Source organism: Vipera berus (genome assembly GCF_964194415.1).
Source record: "Vipera berus genome assembly, chromosome: 3".
Classification (NCBI taxonomy): Eukaryota; Metazoa; Chordata; class Lepidosauria; order Squamata; family Viperidae; genus Vipera; species Vipera berus.
This window is the reverse complement of record NC_138204.1, coordinates 132,203,194-132,226,681: the sequence shown is the minus strand read 5'-3', so window position 1 is coordinate 132,226,681 and position 23,488 is coordinate 132,203,194. Positions and strand designations below refer to the sequence as shown.

Below are 23,488 nucleotides of genomic sequence, written 5' to 3'. Positions count from 1 at the left end.
GGATTGTTGTGTTTCAGGTCTTTGCATGTTTCAATTCTAAAGTCCCAGAGCACTTTAACTTAGGTATTTATTTTCTATTACTTTTCTATGTTTTGGTCCCACCAGTTCTTATTTGCAGTTAAATGGTATTTCTTACAGATTATGTTGCTACCTTGTCATGCCATTGTTTGTAATCACTCTGAGCAATTTTGCACCAGCTAACTAAGGTGCTCCACTGTTTCTTCAGATTCATTGCAGAGATGGCATTTGTCGTCTGTTGCTGTTGTTGTGATGAGAATGATGTTTGCAAGGCAAACAGTGGGGGTACTTGTTATTTGAGTGAGCCAGGCCAAGAGAAGCAATAGACGTTTAGATAAGATTATAGGTGAGGTCAGTTCCAAGAAGTAATGGTTCTCTTGGTACAGAGAACAGGATTGAGGTGGTTAAGCTTGAAGAACAAGGTGGAAGCAGACAAAGCAGATACGAAGTTTTCAGTCTAAGTTGCAATATAGGACGGTTTTCAGTACTTTGTATCTTTACGGAGTTGGCAAGGTCCTCTTACCTTCCATGACCCCGGTTACATTTTTTCTAGGCCAGCATTCTAGGGAATGCCAGAAGCTGGACTGAGCTAGTGTATCATTTCTTACAGTTCTCCTGAGTTAGCATCAGCATGTGGTATTGTAGAAAAGTAATGGGTAACTAGACTTTACTACCCAACACTGGTCAGAATAAACCAGTCACAGCCCACTGACCAAAAAAATCTTTAAAAGTTATCTTCAGAGCTGTAATTAACCAATCCTGCTGCACAAAATAGGTACGGTCTAACAGTGTTCAAGCTTCCAAGTTAAGTCCATTTCACCAACCAAGAATCATGGTCCACCACATGAACTTGAAAAAAATATGTTGGTTTTGGCTGCTAGGAACTGCAGAAAGGTGATAATCAAATACTTGTTTGGTGCTTGTTCTGATCTTCTTGACCACAATTTAAGGAGAATTTGGAAGATGCTTTATTGCATAGCAAGCTCTGCCAGCAAGAGAAAAAAAACGTTATATAGAATAGTCATATAAGAAAATGATAGAGCAAGGCAGATGTTAGTAAAGATACCGTTGCTTTTAAGACATAGGAAACTCAGCCGAGGAATTTTTACTTCATTTTATCCAATGATCTATAGTTCAGTATAGAAAGATCCAATTGGATCTACTGTTTAAGGGACCTGGCTAGAAACTGGAGACTGTGAGTTCCAATCCTGCCTTAAGAATGAAAGCTGGACTGGGTGATCCTGGGCCAGCCCCCCCTCCCCTCTCTCTTTCTCTCCCCAATCCATCTCATAGGATTACTTTTGTTGTAGGGGAAAATAGGAGGAAGGAACATTAGGGTCACTGCTTTTAGTTATTTATAAAAAATAATACAGAAATTCTTAAAAATTTAAAAAAATATGGACTGTTTTTCTAGGTTCTGGCTGTCACAGCTGAGATTATGGGCAATATCACTTTTAAGATTCAAGGGATTCTGCCAGCTTATTAGGAGAAAAGAGCAGCCGTGTTTACTGCCTATCAAAAGTATTAATAATTATATTTGTATGCTACTCAACTCTCAGCAACGCTGGGCATTTTATAATAAGCAAAGAAATTTCAACAAAATCAATAAAACATAAAAGATAGAAGATAGAAGATAGCAATGAAGGGGGTCTGACTCTCCTTTGTCAAAGGCCAGCTTTTCTAAACAGCAACAGGGTCCATTCATATCACCAGAGGAAGCTTGTTCCAGAAGATGCCTGAAGTAACTGCATCTATCTATGAAATTAGGCTGTGGCTCTACACTCTGAAGCACAGAGTAAGTTTAGGGACAATAGCCAAAACCTGAGAATTGATGGATGAGCCCTGGGTAACAGAGAGGGTTTTCCCCCCAGAGGAATATGGTATAAATGGCAGGTCCACCACTAGCTTGCCTCTTGCCTTATTGCTAATTTCCCAATTATGCCTAAAGTCAATTTTGCCTAACCTCACATAATTTCACAGGATTATCTTTTGCTAAACCGTATGTGTCAGGTCAAGGTAATAATTCAACCTTGCTTCATGGTAGATTATTAGCAAAGATTTTTTTTTAGGTATCCCGAAGTACATTGCGAGTTAGTACTAAATTAAGACAAACACTGTTATCTCATAAAACTTTTGACAAAGTTGCATTATGTTAAGCAATCCAGAGTGTTAATAAGTTACAGTTGGTCTCCTTCCTTTTCCCCACCATTGTATAATTGTTATGAGAAAATATGCAACTGTAACTCATCTCAGACTATACTGATAATTTAGCTTAATCTAGTTATGCTACAGATAAAAGATGCTTAGAAAGTTCAACATCCTTAATGTTCTGTATGTCTTAAGTGTCACAGTTTTATATAAATCTTCAGGACTAGATAATCTAATAGAAAGATAAAACAAATGGTTGAAAAGGCTTTGCTCCTTTGAAGAAACATATTATTAAATGTCAATTCTTGTGTGGTATCAACCTTTACACATGAAAGGCTGCCCCAAATTCATAAGAAGATATTGAAATATCAGAGTAAAACTGCTAGATACTTTTACAACCATGGATATTCACTTGGGGACTCTAAGGCCAGGTATTCTGTCTAGGGCCAAGCTAACTCACAGGTTTGTTTTGGAGAAAAGTAAGAGTAAGGATTGTCATATGTATTTTTTTGAACTAATAGAAAGTATATTTCATAAATAAACCTAAAATCTCAATCCAATGCATATCTGCGCAAAATAAGTCCCAATGAGTTTAGCGGCATTTAGTCTCGAAAGACTACAGTGTTTTACAGCATTAAGTACAAAGAACTAAAGTACTTAAATGTCCTCTGTTAAAATCCCTAGGACTGAAACTTGCTTAACTGTGGTAATATTGATCCTCAGTTTGCTGCACTAAAATGTGATTTGATTCCTTGTGGTTTTAGATATTGTCTTAACATGTTGGGTAAACTAGGTCGCCACAGTAAATAATAACATGCTTATTTGTACAGTAAATTATGACATGCATATTTATATATAAACGTATCCATTAGCTTTTCTTAACTTGGTTTTAGGGTTTAGAGTAGCTTGTGAGCCTAGTTCATGCTGTCCTAAATTTTACAGGTTACAGATACAAAACACAGGAGATTGGAATTTTGGCAAAAACATATTACCCACTTAGAGGTTCTTTTCCTAATTTGTCAGAGAACCAAATATTTGACTCTCTACAGTCCTTTTATCAATAAAGAGAGACCCATTCTCTACCGACCTTCCTGAATTCTATTTACTAGCAACAGAAACCTGTACAATGAAGCTACGCTCATCTCTTGCCACTTACTGTTGGCAGAGATTAACAATACAGTGCCTTGCTACCACTTTTTTTTTGTTTTGTTTCAGCCAAATGCTATTGAGTCAGCCAAAAAAAGAACGTGCAAATCAATCCTTTGATGTTTCCATTGCACATAACTTGACCTCCTGGTCAAATTCAGACATAAGTCTCTTTCTTATTCACCAGACCTGGTTGCAAATCAAGAGGCTAGCTTTAGGAAGGTGTTTTTAATTAAATAAATCCTCATTTTTTATTGATTTTTCCTTAGCTAGTCTTTTAATTGCATAGATAAATCCAGGTTTATCTAGAATTTTAAATCAGCCTTTGATGGGAGGTTGCAAATACTAATTGAGGAAGAGGCTGGTTAATGTTAAACATAGTTGGCATCGATGCAGCTGTAATGCTTAAACCAGGCAAAGAAAGAAAAGGGGGAGAGGTTCACTTGGGAAAGAAGGTGCTGTGCATTTTCAGGTGATCTGATAGGTTATTTCAGCTTTTAACAATTACAAAAAGAAGCAGCCTTAAATTTTTCACTAGGCAGTTGACTGAAAAAACAATTCTAGTACTTTAACATATAGGCACATATATATATATTATCTGGGTTCTTCACGGATCTACAGTGGAGAGTCTGTCATACCAAGGCAATTATGAATCTCTTTTGAGAAGCTTCTTACTTTTTTGAAATGATGCCAACAGATTCCCTCACCATCAAAAATTCCTTACTCTGCAAGTACCTGGCTGTAGGATGAAAATCAGCAGGTGGCAATATGTCTTCTTTCTTTTCTTGTGCAAAGGGAACAGAGTCAGGCGTTGACATGATGGAAGACCAGCTATGGGCCCAATGTAATACGGGATTATTTGGAAGAATAACAAAACTAGTAGATCTTTTTTGTCCCAAGTTACAGGGCCAAAGTTTGAAATGAAAGAGGTTCTGTGAGTTTACCATGGAGATGGGAATAATTTGGCCTTTGAATGTTGCCCAACCTTTGTTTCTTAGCAACATAAAACTAGTCAGTAGAATATGTTTCTAGTGCACCTAATTTAGACTATCAAATATTAGCTTTAAGAAAGCTAATTTCCCATAATGATTTTTCAGACACTTTCATTAATAAGCAACAAGAAAGGAGATCAATTTCACTTGGTCCCTTCCCTTTCAAATCTCATTGAAATAGTGAAACGTATTTGCCTAATGAATAAAACCATTGTGTGTCCAATGGAATTATTGCATGTGTAATCTTAACACTGTAAATTTTGAATTGCTATAGCTACCGTTGTTGAAACTTTAGTTTCAGTGGAACCAGCGTACAACTGAAATTACATTCCAAATGGTTAAAAACACACTATCTTAGATCTTCTTCCCTTCTGCTTGTCACAAAAGTGTGATCTGTTGAGTCAAACATACTTTATCAGACATGTGTGAAAATCTCTTCCATTTCTTTTTCATTTTTGTGATCACTATTGAATTATGTTGTCAAGCATTTAGCATAAATTAATGAAAGTTATCCTTAAAGGGGGAATACAGTGGTTGATTATTGCTGGAAGGATTTTCTTATCTCTATCCTGGAACTAATGAGTTATCATTGGTTTAGTTAGGCATCTTTCTCAATATGTGTAGTAGTTAACCCTAGGTTCTTTAATATAGGGGGAAGTGAATTCCATAGCATAGAAGTTAATTTCTTGACAATATTGTAAATACAACACTGAAGAAATGAAGGATTAAATTATATTGTATTTTACCAATCAAGAGTAGAAGACGCAAGAAGCATTTTTAGATGAAAATAAAAAATAATAATTTTCAGTTCAAACAACATTTCTGTAGTTATGCAGTTTGCCACCTGTGGATCAGATTTTGTTCTTCTTGATTGGTGCACTGTAGCACAAGTGGATTGACTGGCTCAATCCTAGAGATCACTGTTATGAGCAAAATCCATCCTGGGCCCCTTGAAGAGATGATCATATAACTGCTCCTGCAAGAATAATATATTTATTTATTTATTGAATTTGTGTACCGCCCTATTCCCGTAGGACTCAGGGCAGTTTACAGGGCAGTTAAAACCATGAAATACAAAAATTAAAATCAATTAAAACAATTAAATTCAACCCCCAAAAGTAAATCTAAACCCCAATTAAAATTAAAAACCCCTCAGTCTGGGCCAAACAGCTCGAAGAGCCAAGTTTTCAGGTCCCGGTGAAATGAGCAAAGGTCGGGGGCAGTCCTAAGTTCCGTAGGTAGTTGGTTCCATAGGGCAGGCGCACCCACAGAGAACGCCCTTCCCCTGGGAATAACCCGTCGGCATTCATTAACCGGCGGTACTCTGAGAAGGCCCTCCCTGTGGGAGCGCACAGGACGATGGGAAGATGATGCTGGCAGCAGGTGTTCCCTTAGATAGTCCGGACCCAAGCCATTTAGGGCTTTATAGGTCATTACCAGCACCTTGAATCTCATTATATTGATAATGATAACTATATTTAATAGTTTTAAATATTAGCTACTTCAAAGTTGTATGTAGGTATACATGTTTGTAAAATCGCTTGAATAGTTAGAGACATAAAACTCCAGGCTCTCTACATTTTTTTCATGTCAGCTTTGAGGTTACTATTATTACTTCTTCATCCTTATGAATGTCTTACAATAAGAGTACACCACCATTATTTCTCTTCTTTCTAGCCGGCTTTTGATAGTATAGTAGCTTTGTAACCTGAAGCATAGTAAGATGGATAGTTTCCTTCTTTTCATTATCTTTGTCAGGCTTATATCACGGGAACATTTGGAAACAGCTGTTTGGATTCCATCAGAGCATTAACTCCGCCATTTTCATTAGTTTTCCATTGAAACTCATTGTTCAACAGAAAACAACAGCACTAAAGCAAGCATGGTTTATATATGCAGCTAGGGGCCATGGGTTTCTCATTGCCATTCTGCATGAACTCATAAAACTCATAGTACAATAATTACTCTAATTACACTTAATAGGCTTAAGCTTAAAAGGGAATCCAATTGAAAATTAAGGGTCCTGCTACCAAATGAACAGCTCCTTGTGTTAGCAACCCAGAGATTTTAGGCAGCTATTCTGTCTTTCCTTTGTTAAAACATGATTGGGGGGGGTGTAGTAAAAGGCAAAACAAACCAGAAGTAGTGGGTAAATGCAGCAGACCTATTTACAAATGAGTTTCTGGACACCCCTCCAGTTCTACAAAGAAGGCAAGATAATTGTACAGTATAACCTTGCCTGGAAGCACTGAGATGCTGGTACTGAAGAAGAAGAAAAATATAAGCCTTTTCTTCCTTTTGGGGGACTAATAATAGCATAGTAACATCAAGTTAAACATAAGTTTAACACACATAATTATACACACACTAACATACATGTACAATTAAATTTCAAAAAAGATCCTGAATTAAATCTTACTATAATATCTACTATTCACATTAATCCAGATGGTTTAAATAGTTTCCCATTACTGAAAGCTGAAGCAAACTTAAAATACAGGTCTTTAGTTTTCATGTAGTGCAAAGAGAAGTACATCTTTCAGGTAATATTAGGCTAGCCTGATAGAGATCGCATAGCCGTTGTTCACCTGCCTGGTCTGGACCTCCTGGCTACTGTTGTAAACAAGAGATGTTTCTGCTTTTTTGGTCAATGGAGTTAGGTGGGAAAGGACAGCTGTCTCTTAATTAGAATTTCACAGCATGCCTTTCCCCCTACCCATGAGCAAATCTGTGACTATCTCCAAACCCGATTTATTGTGCTTCAGCGGAAGACCACTGACTGATAACAATGTGGCAAAGAGGAGAAAGGCAGATTGAGGTTTAACCAGCAGGGGCTGCAAGCTTTAATTAGGATGACCTTAAGTGAAGTGGCAACAGACCTTTCACAGGTGGAGAGGAGTGGCTGTCAAGGCTTCCAGCTGGGTTCCCGAAGCCCTGCTGTCAGTTTCACAAAGACCTGTCAGCCCTAAAGTTAACTAGAAGTTGCCTTCCCCCCTATTCCCTCACTATTACGTTGAACACAGTCTGTTTCCCATTTAGCAGAAAGACAGTCTGCTTTTTGCTTACCTTATCAGTGCAGGATTCATATACATAAACATATGGTACATAGGTACAGATCATGCCTGCAGGGAGAATCTTTGGAATAAGACAAGATTTTTTAAAAATATTTTATTATGAGTACCTGGTGGCATCCTCATTGCCCATTGTTTATATCCTCCTTTGTGAAGATTTAAAACTACAGAAGGAGTGCATGAGTGACTGTTTTCAATATAGAGAGGTATACTGCCTTGCTCCTCTGAGAAGATAATTTGCCAGAATTTGTAATTGTTTCTGGCCATTGACAGAATTGCAACATGCCCACCTTGTAAAAATGAATTAATGTGTTCCATCTCTCTCTGTTTCTCATTCACACAGAAATACAGTATATATACACAAGCAGTACAACAGGAACTGTTTGATCTGGAGTCATGAGATAAATGAAAATTGTTGTGACTGAGTTTTTTATTTGAATTGTGGAGTCTGAAATAAAAATCCTAATTTACTTTGAGCATACAGTTCAGTAGACTTGAATGGAATGAATTACATATGGATTATACGTTTTTTTGCTCTCTGCACATAATTTGGGATCATGAATTGTGAAATAACTGGCAGCTACATGAAAATCTCCCTAACCCTTGAAATCCCCTTTAGCTCTTAACTTTGTAATTTTGTGAAGCAGAGGATATGCACCCGAAGGAAATGACTAAAAACAGAATTGTATAATAGCCTTTTGATTTGACAGTTCTTGGCTTCTAATTTTATTTCTTTCGGGTTGATTGTTTTATTATTTTAGATCTGGCTCAATTTGGGGGGAATGCTTTATGGTTTATTCTTATGTTCCTCGAATTATGCCAGAGACATTTTATTGTCAGGATTATATTCCACCAAAAGTGTTTTCACTGTGGTGGTGGTGGTGGGGAAATCAAACAATAATAAAATAATGAAATAAATAACTAAAAACATATATATAGGAGCCTTGGTGGAGCAGTGGGCTAATGCCTCCTTAAGTAACACCAGCTGCCTGCAATTAGTGCAGGTTCGAGTCCCACCAGGCTCAAGGTTGACTCAGCCTTCCATCCTTCCGAGGTAGGTAAAATGAGGACCCAGATTGTTGGGGGCAATAAGCTGACTTTGTAATAATGCCGCTTGGGGGGGGGCGAAAGCCCTAATAAGCAGGCATATACATAGAATGAAGGCTATTGCTAAGCACATTGATTTGTGCTTTACATTGTAAGCCGCCCTGAGTCTTCGGAGAAGGGCGGGATATAAATGGGAATTTAAAAAAAAATTGCTTAGATGTTATTCGAATTGATTGGAAATTATGTATATTTGCTTGATAGTGGAAACCTTTTTTAGAAACCTTAAATGAACTAAGCTGGGTGACTATGTGGAATGCCGCTTTTCTTTTTAAACAGGCTGTTTCGTATTCTGAATTTCCTTTGAGGGGAATTTATTTTGAAGACTATGATTATTCTTCCTATGATAAAAGAATTAATTTTTTGAGATGGAATTTCAAATCCCTGCATATAGAAGGATCTTTTTTATAACCTGTTGGACTTCCTCACTCACTTCCTTTGTCATGTTTTCATGAGCTTGAACAATTGTATCCTGTTGCAATGGAATTGACTACAATGTGCTGTGTGCATTTACATTTATAAAATGATAGCAAGGCATTTTACTGTACAAAATATGGATATAAAACAGTTCCTCTTTGAATAAGTATTTCTTCCGTACAGATATGAAATGAATAATAAATACTTTGTTGCAGTAGAGATAAATTGTTTCTAGAAATGGAAATGGTTTGTCATCTGTATTTATTGCAAAGATCAGAGCATTGCTTCATTTTTTTAACAAAACAGATAGGTAAATATAGCAATTCTGTTTCACAAAATTAGTAACATTTGACCTGAAATCTATACAATTTAGAATAACTGAAAGAAATAATATTTCCAGTTAGCAGATTATTGTTCATGCTAGCTCATTCTGTTTAGATTTCATTTTTTAAATTTTTAAACTTATTTTTCTTTCACAATTCATTTCTGTTTTTGTTTGGTACCCAAAGGCCTAGCTCCTTGGTGGCAAGCCTATGGCACGGGTGCCATAGGTGGCACGAAGAGCCCTCTCTGTGGGCACGCGTGCTGTCGCCCCAGTCCTAGGCCTTCAGGTGGGTTTTATAAAACCTATTTGCTTTAGCCCTCCGCCGCCATGTAAAAAAAAAGGTTCAATCAATCAATCAATTTCAATTTCTCGCGGGGAAAAAAAGTTCTCAAAAAGTTGGAATTGATTGATTGAACTTTTTAGTCCCACCCAGTCTGCTGTTACCACTGCAGCCATGCCCACCCAATGGGCCATTCCCATCCAATTGGCCACACCCACCCAAAGGGCCACGCCCACCTGGCACCCGATTATACATAAGTGGCTTTTGGGTTGCAGTTTGGGCACTCGGTCTCTAAAAGGTTCGCCATCACTGGCCTAGCTATTCATAACCACCTTCGTTGTTCCAGGCTTTTTTTTCTAATTTTTTTGTTTTTAGTGACTAGACTGTGTACATATCTGGCACACAACTGGGCTGCATATAATTTTATATATTATTTGCATATTAGAAGAACACTATTCCTCTTATAGGTTAATTCCCTTTAATGGATTAATCCAGAGAAATTAGTTAGGCATATTTAACTATAGCCTATATCAGGGGTGTCAAACTCAATTTCATTGAGGGCCGCATCAGCATTGCGGTTGCCCTCAAGGGGCCGGGTGGGTGTGGCCTGGGTGGGCGTGGCTAGAGTACATATGGCCTACTGGGTGGGCATGGCCAGCTCTAGATCGTTTGCATCAAGGGTGCCTATGGGGGCCTGGGCAGGAGTGGGACAGATCTGAGGGTCTCTGGCAGAAGGAGGGTCTCTGGGCCAGGGCCAAGGCAGTGGGGGGCGTTCCCTCACTGTTTCCAGGATGGCTTCGCGGGCCACATGAAACCACTTTGCGGGCTGAATCCGGGCCCCGGGCCTTGTGTTTGACATGTCTGGCCTATATAATTTATGAAGGTGAAGAACTATTTGAAAATTTAGGTATACAGTGAAAGCCAGTTCATATTCCAGACTTCCTCTGGAGCCTTTTCAAAACTTTCCATTGACTTGTAATTTCAGTCTGACAAAAGATAGGAGTTGCTAAATAGATGGGGATTAATCATATTATTGTATTTTATTGAATTCATTAAATTTTAAATATGTTTAATCAGATTTATTTTTCCCCTGAGTTGAATTCTTGTTGAAAGAATAAGAAGGCAGGTGAAATCGTCTGATTTCTCTGTGCTGTGATATATATCCATACAGAAGATGAGGTTCACCTAAGCAAAATACTGTTTAGGAGGAGATTTATACTGTTGGGGAATACATTTTGAGCAAATGTGATTGATCAAAACTTATTTATTTGAAAATTTAGAAGGGAGGTTTTTCTCTTTGTGAAGACAACGTGGAAATTAATGCTATTGTTGCTACTGAACATTCGGAAGTACTAAACTGAACACCTAATATTGGGACTCATCAGTCACAGATAGTCTCCATATGCTCTGCTGGGGTTTGAATTTAAAGGCTTTTGCACAGACATGGCTACATAGCAGAGGTAGTCCTTGACTTACGACCACAAAATTTATGCTGCCAAATGAGGCATTTGTTACATGAGTTTTGCCCCATTTATGACCTTTTCTGCCTCAGTTGTAAAGTGAATCACTGCAGTTGTTAGTAACAAGTTTGCTAAGTGAATTTTGATTCCCCATTTACTTTGCTTGTCACATGACCTCAGGACACTGCAACCATCATAAATATGAGTCAGTTGCCAGTTTTGATCATGTGACCATGGGGATGCCACAACAGTCATGTGAAAAACAGTCATAAGTCACTTTTTTTCAGTGTTGTTGTAACTTTGGACACTAAGTGAACTAAATGAGGACTACATGTACTTGGGTTGGAAAGTGTAAAATTAGGCTGTAGTTAATTCAAAATAAAAGCCATTTAAAGATACAGTGCATACACAGTTACCTGAAACTACTATTTATTGCTTGTGGTTATTTAAGAAATTACTTTTGGCTCCAAGCAGACAAGTTTAATTTACAGGATAGTGCAGGATTTAAGATTCAGTTCTCAATTTTTGCTTCAGAATGCACAGGTTCCATACATATAAATTTAGCACTTCTAAAGCAGCTACATATTTTCCTGGGGTCAAGCAGCAGTTATGTGATCCTCATCAGTTATCTTTGCTTTAAAAAGTTGTAGATAAATGCTGTGTTTGTGTTCCCAGATGCCCCCAAAATGTTCTTTCAAATTATTTCCGGAACATTCCACTATCTTGTTAGGTTTAACTTCAGAATGAATGATGGGCTAGTGCTATATTGCTTGCCCAATTTTTCATTAAAATAAAGGGGGAAAAGATTCATCCAACTTCCATTCTTTAAAAAAAATGCAGGTACAGAAATGGTGATTTGCCCCTAGATTCACAGATCAAAGTTCTATAGCTAGAACTGCCACATATTTGCACACAAGGTGCTTTTCAGTGTACAGGTTGTCCTTATTGAGTGACTGCCTTGTTTAGCAGTCGTATGCATTTATGACAACGATGAAAAAGTAACTTTACAACCATTTCTCCCATTTGCGGGTCGGTAAAACAATGGAAAGTTGAAGTAAGATCATGAATACATCACAATTTCACTTAGTGCCCACTTTTTTTTAACAACCACGTTGCCAGTCATGATTGAGTTCACTAAACATGGTCTACCTGTAGTCAGATCTTCCATTAATGTGGAAGTTATCAAACTATCCAAAATCAGATGATGCTTATTATATGTGCAAACTGTCACTGAAGCTGCAATTCAGTGTACATAGCATTTTGCAGCAAGTCTGATGATAATGAATAATAAAAGGTCCTAATCTGATTTTTTTAGTGACTCCGGGCAATCATGGAGATTAAAGAAACTTCAGGCTGGTTCAGTGATCTCTAAACTATGGTTTGAGAGATCAAAAGTGAACATGGCAAAGAATCTCTTTTCTGTTTACTGCTCCATTTCCCCCCAGGAATGATCTATGAAATAATGTGCCACCAATAGATTGGGCTGAGCCTCTATCTGTCTGCTGTGGCCCTTTCTCAATCACTCCCCCAGCTAATGGACTGCTATAGTACAAATTCTTGCCAAGGTTCTGCACAGATTATTGGGTTTGGCATTGGTTCGAGAACTGTGTAAAAGCAATACAGATTTCCCCCTTACTGTAGGTTGGGGAGATGAGGCTGCAAAAGAGTAATGGACCCAGATTAGAGATGCATACTTTTTGAAACTACTAGCCAATAGATAGTGCCAGAGATCATGTAAGTCCTTATTTTGATGCGAGCCAGGCTCATTTATTTCAGAATAATGTACACAATAATAAATACACATATACTAAGCAAAAATTATATTGGAGAAAATGCTGTGTAAGCAAAGGGCTCCAAATTATTTAGGCAACTGAACTGATTCATTATGCCGTAAAGGAGGGTAAACATTCACACCCACTCACATACCAAAGTTGCTATCAAGTCTGACTTGAAGTTAATCCAAGTCCTGCAGACGAAATCGAAATCTTCGTTCTGAGTCTTTTCTGAAAGATGGCACATTGAATTGCAACTTTGTACCACACTACAACTGGCCAGTACCTGTTGCATGTATTCTCAAGAGTTGTAAACCCTAAGCAGCAGAGAGTAAATCTGTAAGCAATAGCTGCAAGGTAAGTTTCATTTGTGGTGACCTTGTTTTGTCTCAAACTCAAGGGCACAGTTTTGTTCCAATGAGATAATTGGAGAGAAGTGCAACACTTCTAATATAAATTGCCTTTTGATTTCCAACTTAATTTTAGTTGTGTGTGTGTGTTAGTGATCGTCTCTTGTGCTGCAGGCATTATTTTTAATAAAATAGTTGCAGGGTTCAGTCCCATTTTGTGAGATGTGCAGAGCTCCCATTTCTGCAGAGCAGAGCAGAGCAAAGGAGTGACTTGCCCTAGTGTCATTCATTTGCATATTTTCCTGTGCAGCCCTCCCAATCAGATCTGAAAGACACACCATACTAATTATCCTTAGAAAGGGAGGGGTTGTCATGGCAACTGAGCACTTTTTAAAGCACTAGGAATAGTGTTCATTATTGTTCAGCGTCTTTAGCAGTGCAGGGAAAAGGTCAGTGTGGCGGTTACTTTCCATATGAATTTTGCCTCTGAGAAATATGAATTTGCAGTGCACCCACAATGCATATGAATTGGTGAGTGATAACTTATTTGGTGTTGCAAGATGTTTCTTATGTTTTGAGAAATTGGGCATAGAAAAGTATTTGGACAGGGTGCAAACTTGCAGCAGAGAAAAGCTTATCATACTAAGTTCTCTTCCTTGCTAACTCTACTCCAAGACCTTTCCTATCGTAGATGAAATTTTGATATTTATCGTGCTTTGTTTCCAGGCAGAAGGTTAATACTTTATTGCCTGAATATAAAGTATTAACATATACTTCTGTCTACTAATAATAATAGTAAGTACAGATCTCTTAATTTTCTTATTTTTTTATCTTGAGTAATGCAGTGCAATGCAATCCAGATTTCCCAAATATTGGAGTGTTTAAATTATTTTAGGGGAGAAAAAAAGGGAAAATAGTGTTACAATTTTTTTAAAAAGGAAAAAACTTATAAAAGTACTTGCATTTTTATGTTTCCTAATACAGTATAACACTCTCTCTCTCTCTCTCTCTCTCTCTCTCTCTCTCTCTCTCTCTCTCTCTCTCTCTCTCTCTCTCTCTCTCTCTCTCTCTCTCTCTCTCTCTGTGTGTGTGTGTGTGTATTATGCTCATTTTATGGCTATTCCAAATGTGTTACTTTGACATGATTTTAAAAACAGAATGTATTTCAGAAAAGCATGATAAAAATACACTGATGAACTTAGATTTTTGCCTGATTAAAATATATTGATCAAAATACTTTAAAAGTCCTGTGAAAAGCTACTGTTTATAGTGGTCATTGTTACTTGTGTATTTGGACAATGTGCTTAAACTTGGGAATGAAGACAGAACTGTACTCTGATAGTACAAAATTTAGCTTTTTTCTTCAAGTGTAATAACAGTGGAATGTTGCATTTGAAGTATTTCAATTCTTTTTATGAATTTCTGCACATGTCTACAAAATATTTTAAAGAAATTTGAAAACAGTTTTTGCAAGGATAACATCAAATTCTTTGGTGTTTATTGTAAATAATGTATTTGTGATTTTCAGGTTATAGTATCAACAGGTTTTTATTTGTAGCAGTAAAAATAAAACAGTAAATACTTTTTTTTAATGCTTACTCACAAAATCGTTAGGAATATTTATGGTAACGTTGCTTGATTTTAGAATTCTTGGTACAAATTTCTTCTGGAAAAATTGGCTAAGGTATATAAAACACATAGCACAATCTTTTAAAATAGGAAAAAATGGGGAGTATTTCTCTATGGATGACACAATTCTTATTATGTCTTAAAGGAATTATGCCCATATTTGTGCCAGTGGCATCTGATTTGCATGTAGGATTTGATTACCTCTTGGGAATGCAGATTAAGGCACTTTATTATTCCTTAGAGATGCCATGAAATTATATCTTTGCCAAGGCTCCGTTTTACTCTGTCATTACTGTCAAGCATTTGGAATTGCTAAATAGCAATGAAGACTAGTGAGTTGAGATTGCTGATTGGATTAAGCAGGATTCCTGGATTAGACAGGAAAAGACTCAAAAGGTAGATCTTAGCTCTGTAATTGTCTCTTTGGTTTATTGTTTTTGGAAGCAAGATTATTACATTCTCTTAATTAAATTTCTGTGTTTAGCAATGTCTTAGTAAATAGGTGGTTCATTTACTAAATCCATGGTTCCCAAATCCCATATACTAAATATTTATGTATAAGGTCAGGATTAAACATTCAGAAGAAAACTCTGTAAGTGAAAAAGTAGCAGTCATCTTCTTAAGTACTGATAGTATTTAGTAGAAATACATTGTTTTACCTGTTTAATGTACAAAGAGCAAAACAAATTTCACAATATTTTGAAATGTCTGTAGGCTACGCAATTTAGAATTTAATGTGTATCCTCCCTAAAAAAAGGATGGTGACGTCATACTTCCCATTTTTGAGATTACAAAAAGTCATACAAAGCTACAGTAAATTAAGGCAGCATTCTGTTTCTGCAGAATATTATGGGGAATCCATAAATGAAACATACGTACACTGTCACCTTATTCATGTTCTCCAAGAACTAATATACTGTAGATAGGCATCCTGATAACACGATTTGTATTCCTTGATAATGATGGATGAATGTATCTAATCTTGTTGTTGTTGTTAGCTGCGAAGTCGTGTCCGACCCATCGCGACCCTATGGACAACATTCCTCCAGGCCTTCCTGTCCTCTACCATCTTCTGGAGTCCATTTAAGCTCACGCCTACTGCTTCAGTGACTCCATCCAGCCACCTCATTCTCTGTCGTCCCCTTCTTCTATTGCCCTCGATCTTTCCCAGCATTAGGCTCTTCTCCAGTGAGTCCTTCCTTCTCATTAGGTGGCCAAAGTACTTGAGTTTTAGCTTCAGGATCTGGCCTTCTAAAGAGCAGTCAGGATTGATCTCCTCTAGGACTGACCGGTTTGATCGCCTTGCAGTCCAAGGGACTCGCAGGAGTCTTCTCCAGCACCACAGTTCAAAGGCCTCAATTCTTTGGCGCTCAGCCTTTCTTATGGTCCAACTTTCACTGCCATACGTTGCAACTGGGAAGACCATAGCCTTGACTATACGCACTTTTGTTGACAGGGTGATGTCTCTGCTTTTTAGTGTGCTGTCTAGATTTGCCATGGCTTTCCTCCCCAGGAGCAAGCGTCTTTTAATTTCTTGGCTACAGTCCCCATCTGCAGTGATCTTGGAGCCCAGGAAAATAAAATCTGTCACTACCTCCATTTCTTCCCCATCTATTTGCCAGGAATTGAGAGGGCCAGATGCCATGATCTTGGTTTTCTTAATGTTAAGTTTCAACCCAAGTTTTGCACTCTCCTTCTTCACCTGCAACAAGAGGCTCTTTAGTTCTTCTTCACTTTCTGCCATTAGAGTGGTATCATCTGCGTATCTTAGGTTGTTGATATTTCTTCCGGCAATCTTAATTCCAACTTTTGATTCATCTAGCCCTGCCTTTCTCATGATGTGCTCTGCATATAAGTTAAATAGGCAGGGCGACAGTATACAGCCTTGCCGGACTCCTTTCCCAATTTTGAACCAATCAGTGGTTCCGTGTCCAGTTCTCACTGTTGCTTCTTGACCCGCATATAGGTTTCTCAAGAGACAAATAAGATGGTCTGGTACTCCCATCTCTTTAAGAACTTGCCACAGTTTGTTATGATCCACACAATCAAAGGCTTTAGCATAGTCAATGAAGCAGAAGTAGATGTTTTTCTGGAACTCCCTAGCTTTCTCCATGATCCAGCGTATGTTGGCAATTTGATCTCTAGTTCCTCTGCCTCTTCGAAATCCTGCCTGCACTTCTGGTAGTTCTCGATCCACATACTGCTGAAGTCTAGCTTGTAGGATTTTAAGCATGACTTTACTAGCATGAGAAATGAGTGCAATGGTGCGATAGTTTGAACATTCTTTGGCACTGCCTTTCTTTGGAATTGGAATGTAAACTGATCTTTTCCAATCCTGTGGCCATTGTTGAGTTTTCCAAATTTGCTGGCAAATTGAGTGTAGCACTTTTACTGCATTGTCTTTTAAGATTTTGAATAGCTCAGCTGGAATACTGTCACTTCCACTAGCTTTGTTGTTGCTCAGCTTTTCTAAGGCCCACTTCACTTCACATTCTAGGATGTCTGGCTCGAGGTCAGTGACCACCTCATTCTGATTATCAGGGACGTTAAGCTCATTCTTGTATAGTTCTTCTGTGTAATTTTGCCACCTCTTCTTAATCTCTTCTGCCTCTGTTAGGTCCCTGCCATTTTGGTCCTTTATCATGCCCATTTTTGCATTAAACGTTCCCTTCATTTCTCCAATTTTCTTGAAAAGATCTCTGGTCCTCCCTATTCTATTATTTTCTTCTATTTCTTTGCACTGTTCATTTAAGAAGGCATTCTTATCTCTTCTAGCTATTCTCTGGAATTCTGCATTCAATTGGGTGTATCTTTCTTTTTCTCCCTTGCCTTTCGCTTCCCTCCTTTCCTCAGCTATTTGCAAAGCTTCCTCAGACAGCCATTTTGCTTTCTTGCATTTCTTTTTCTTTGGGATGGTTTTGGTTGCTACCTGTTGTACAATGTCGCGAACCTCTGTCCATAGTTCTTCAGGCACTCTGTCTATCAGATCTAATTCCTTAAATCTATTTGTCACCTCTACTGTATATTCAACAGGGATATGATTTAATTCATACCTGAGTGGCCTAGTGCTTTTCCCTACTTTCTTCAGTTTAAGCCTAAACTTTGCAAGGAGAAGCTCATGGTCTGAGCCACAGTCAGCTCCTGGTCTTGTTTTTACTGACTGTATAGAGCTTCTCCATCTTTGGCTGCAGAGCATATAGTCAATCTGATTTCTGTGTTGACCATCTGGTGATGTCCATGTGTAGAGCCGTCTCTTGGGTTGTTGGAAAAGAGTGTTTGCTATGACCATTGTATTCTCTTGACAGAATTCTATCAGCCTGTGCCCTGCTTCATTTTGCACTCCAAGGCCAAACTTGCCTGTTATTCCAGTTATCTTTTGGCTTCCTACTTTAGCATTCCAATCCCCCATGATGATAAGAACATCATTTTTTGGTGTTAGTTCTATAAGGTGCTGTAGTGCTTCATAGAACCGGTCAATTTCATCCTCTTCAGCACTGGTGGTTGGGGCATAGACCTGGACTACTGTGATATTGAATGGTTTGCCTTGGATTCGAACTGAGATCATTCTGTCATTTTGAGGATTGTATCCCAGTATTGCTTTTCCTACTCTTTTATTGACTATGAAGGCTACTCCATTTCTTCTGAAGGATTCTTGCCCACAGTAGTATACCTGATGGTCATCTGAATTAAATTCACCCATTCCTGTCCATTTTAGTTCGCTGATACCTAAGATGTCAATGTTCAGTCTTGTCATCTCTTGTTTGACCACGTCCAGTTTTCCTTGATTCATGGATCTTACATTCCAGGTTCCTATGGAGAAAAAATCTTTACAGCATCGGACTTTCCTTTCACCACCAGACACATCCACAGCTGAGCGTCCTTTCGGCTTTGGCCCAGTCGCTTCATTCTTTCTGGCGCTACTAGTACTAGCCCTCTGCTCTTCCCCAGTAGCATATTGGACACCTTCCGACCTGAGGGGCTCATCTTCCAGTGTCATATCGTTTTGCCTTTTGGTACTGTCCATAGGGTTTTCATGGCAAAGATACTGGAGTGGTTTGCCATTTCCTTCTCCAGTGGATCACGTTTTGTCAGAACTCTCTGCTATGACCTGTCCGTCTTGGGTGGCCCTGCACGGCATAGCTCATAGCTTCATTGAATTACGCAAGCCCCTTCGCCACGACAAGGCAGTAATCCATGAAGGGGGTAGTAATCCATGAAGGGGTATCTAATCTATATACTACTAAATGTCTCTTTGTTCATAACCTTCAGATATGCAAAATGGTGCATCATAGGGGAAAAGTTTTTGAACCAAGATACCTGTAATGGGCTAACTTACAGAATGCATCCAAAATCCAGGACCTATGACTCCTGTGGGTTTGAAACTTGGCAGTAGTGACCATTTCAATGCTGCTTCGCTGCTGCTCAGAGGTTGGCAGCAAATTGGTCCTGCCCTGGCTTTTCTTTAGCTGCTGGAAATCAGCAGATGGTCCATCCTAGCCCTCCAGAGGCCTGGTAGGCTGCTCCCGCTGTTGGCCATTTGAAATCCGGTAGACTGGTCGGGACCCTCGTCCTCTGGAGGTAGACCAGCCCCCTGCCATCAGTTGCTGGAGGGTGGTCAGTAGCAATTAATCTGGCAGCAAGTCACAAGATGCTCCTGTTCCATTGCTTTTTTGCCCTTGATCATTCTGTTTCTCTATTTAAGTATGGAAATATCTCTGAAACGATGACCCAGCTGGTTTACGGGTTGTCTACTTTCCTATTAAAGCTGCTCAAGATACTGGCCATCCCAATATCAAGCTGCAGATTTCCCAGTTTTAACTGTATGATGTGTACTTCTTTATGTTCTAAATTTCCCTTCATTCCGTTTCCTTGGTTGATCATCCCTGATTCAGTATTATGAGCAAAGAAGAAAACCCTTTCCTTTTTTGCACCTCAAGTGTAACACAAATAGTCTCCATCTTACTTTCATTCGCTCAACAATTGTTACGGGTGCATTGGGCGGGAAAAATGATGTTCAACTGATCTGTGGATTTCCAACTGTCTCACAGCATCCCCCATGGCCATGTGGTCACATTTCAGATACCCATTTTGCAAATATGAAATTGCAAGCAAGCTGTGTTGCACAATCACCATTTGCAACCTTCCCTTGTCTGTTTCCCACAAGCAAAATCCAAGGAGACATTGCAAGTATATTGTATATTATTCCTGCCAAGAGCCTTTCAGAGAAGGATTCTGGATCTCATGCTCCAGAGCACCTGCCACCATTCTGTAGAGCAGGGGTCCCCAACTCCCAGTCTGTGGACCAGTACCGGGCCGCGGCATGCCAGCAAGTGGTCTGTACAAACAAGCAAAGCCCCATCTCTGGGATGCAGGCAGCACACAAAACCATGCACCCTCTGATCCGCGGAAAAACTTCTCTCCACAGAACCAGTCCCTGGTGCCCAAAAGGTTGGGGACCTCTGCTGTAGAGTGTGCTCACCTGCAGTATTCCTCTCACACCCCTCAGCAGTCTGTCTGCATTCTCTCCCCAGTACCCATTTAAAGCTCTCACCAGCTTGCTTGCACCCCTTACTGGCCCTCTCGTGGCCTTACCTTCCCCACACAGTTTCTGCCAGCCTGTCTGAGGCCTCCACCCACCCTTCTGCAGCCCCTACAATCCCACCTGCATTCCATAACATATGTCTGAAGAAAACCCCACCATCTCATGCTTCTTACTTTGGAGTCCCAGCTCTTTTCACTTAATGATCTCCACAGCCTGGGTTTTACAATGGCAACTGGGACTGTCAGCATTTGCCAGCACTAAGCAATGGGGTCACATGACCTCACACTTTATGATCACTCTGCCTAGCGATGGCAATCCTGACCCCCAGCTGCCATTGTAAGCTGTGTTCTTGCTTCCTCGTGCTCATTTTTAAAGATTTCAAAGTTGTAACTTCTCGTGCAGGTTTTGTTGTATTTCCTCCATTATTACTGAACATAATCAGTTTTTATACATGCAAGTTCTTCACATAGAATATGTACACAGAGGGGTACAAAGGAAGTTAGAGAGGGCGTGAGAATGAATTTGGGCATTTGTAGCCCAGAATAAATTATAAAGAGATAATCAGTCTTAAGTACAAAGGGCTTAAGATTACATGAGCAGATTGGTATTTGTACCACCAAACGTCTCTTTGGTATCTCCTCTTTATTAACCCCCATTGCATAGGCTTCAGAAAATTATCCCAATCCACTGGAACAGGCTTGAGAGAGTGGAGTATGTTGTTTTGCCTGGTGATTGACTCCATTAATTGAAATTAATGTTTAAAAATAATACAGCTGCACTAATGCATTTGATATGTTTAGTATCACTCTTTGACATACACTGAATCGCTTGTTTACAGATTCACAATTTTTGCAGCTAGCGAAATGCACCTGATTATGTTATGTTTTAGATGCCTGACCAGTTTGATCAGAATGTGGTTTTGAACCAGTTGTGCTACTCCGGGATGCTTGAAACAGTACGGATACGAAGAGCAGGTTTTCCTGTGCGGAGACCATTTCAGGATTTTCACAAAAGGTAGCAGCAATGTTTTGTTTAAGAGCAGGTAAAAGAAAAGAAAATGAAATAAAGCACTTAAAAATAATGTGATTGGTTTGTGTCTACAGATATAAAGTCCTGATGAGAAATTTGACTCTCCCTGAGGATTTAAAAGGAAAATGTACTGCCCTCCTCCATCTGTATGATAGCACAAAAACTGAATGGCAACTTGGAAAATCTAAGGTAAAATAGAAATGAATGGATATGGAAAGGCAGAATAATGGTTAAAGCGTCTTCTGTATTAATACACAATGGGAGCTGGACATTGCCTCAATTCGAAGCTGGACAGCTTGTAGCAGTTGGTGCCCAGTTATCAAATAACTTTAGCTAACTATAGTAAACTTATTTAATTTCTGTGCTATCCTGCACAGCATAAACACAGGATAGGTTTGCTATTTGTGGATTTTGATCTTAAGAACAGGTGAAGTGAAATGTAATTCTCTTTAAAAAAAAATCCTAGCTAATTGAGGTATGGATGAAAAAACAATCTAACTAAGCTCTGGCAATATCAGAACAATGGCAACTAAAATATTTGTACAGTGAGCAGACTGGGCATAGCATAAATTCCTGCTCTTTTAATTCTCGGGTAGACAGTAGCTGAGTTCAGTTAGCGGGTTCAGTCATGATCTAACACTGCTGAGATTTTTTTGCTTGATTTTTCTATCTAAGGCAAAGAAACTAACCTAGTATACTGCCTAAATTGGAATCAGTATTCATCCAACCCAAAATGCAGAGAACATTTCTTTATTTTCTTCCCTAATGCTCAGTAGTCCCCCCTCCCCAATTATCTGTAACCCTTCCTAGGCCCAGGTCACCCAGTATATCTTCCTCATGTTGAATCAACCCTTAACCCTGTATATTTGAACTGCCATCTTCCCCATCCACCCTCCAGGCTCATTGGGTCAATCCCAATCCAGTCTTGGTCTCCACATTGCCATCTCGGGAAAGTCATCTTCTGTCTTCTCCTCTCTCATCCCTACACTTTGTCTCTTATCCACTAACAGCAGTGTGATCTTTCTTTTCCATTGCAGTTATTGTTCTTCATGTGACTGGGAATGATTTTACATAGTGTTTTAGCCCATCCACAACTTTAGCCCATTTTCTCTTCATTTTCTTGAATGTCTCTAGCCCTGATGAGCCATAGAGGATTCAAGCGAATAAGGATGGCAGGTAGCTGGAAGCAGCACCACTTTCAAACGCTTCCATTATTTAACATTTCAAATAAATAGATATGCAGCTACATATTTATTTAATCACGGGTATCAGCAGAACACACATTGCAGGTATGGCAGAGATGTTTGCCACAACAGTGGTGCATGCAGGCTCCACATTGTCTAACTTTAAATTATATAGGAGGGTGTATTATATATGGCTGCAGAGTATGCAGAATCTCAATTGTAAGGCATTAATGCTTCCACTCCCAGTTATTTCATATGAATTGTGGCCTAAATAAGCTTTTTCATATTTAAGTATGTAAGTAAATCTGCACAACCAATATATTTCTTCTGCATTCATAAATCTTTGTCTCTTAGTTTTCATATCCTGTGTTATGCAGAGTTACAGGTAGCATTTGCGATTTTTTTCCCAGCATAAGTTAATGTGAAATCACTAATGACTTCTTGACATACAGTCAACTTTTCTTATTGAAGCATTCTGCTCATTAACAAGGAGGCTACATGCATGAGAGATTTTTTAGTATCTTGTTTGACAATGACCCATCCAAAGGCTGTCTGGAGTTCAGAGATCTTGGTAGAGTGACAGAGGCCATAAAGAATTTTCATAAGTGAGCACAAGCCTAATAGTGGAGCTCTTCCAGTCTCATGAACAGAAAAGTGGGTCCGTCTTCCCATTTATTTAGCTAGCTAGTTAATTATGGTTCCAGAGGAAGAAAGATCGGAAACCATTTCCAATTCCTAGATTTAATTCCCCAGTCTCATTTTAAGAACCAAGTAACTGGACTACTTGAACTCTGGGCTTAGATTGGTGATTTTAAATACCAAGTCTGTAATATATCAACCTGGTTTATAATTTGATCATGTATGAGAGGACAGACCTGAGAAGGATTCCATGGATGAGAATCCTGAAGGGGAAAACAACTCAAGAAACTTGGGAAATTTTGAAAAGTGAGATTATAAAAGCCCAGTCTAGCACAATACCAACGAAGAAGAAAAATAACAGCTCTCAAAAAAACAACAACAA

General features: G+C 38.9%; 1 protein-coding gene across 1 annotated transcript in view; it reads left to right on the top strand.

The window, feature by feature from the left end:
* MYO10 (myosin X) overlaps positions 1–23,488 on the top strand; it is a 155,672-nt gene that overhangs the window by 104,394 nt on the left and 27,790 nt on the right. Inside the window, exons 19-20 of the mRNA XM_081323252.1 lie at positions 21,144–21,268; positions 21,358–21,472. Coding sequence (XP_081179378.1) covers positions 21,144–21,268; positions 21,358–21,472 — 240 coding nt within the window. The remainder of the gene's footprint in view (positions 1–21,143; positions 21,269–21,357; positions 21,473–23,488) is intronic.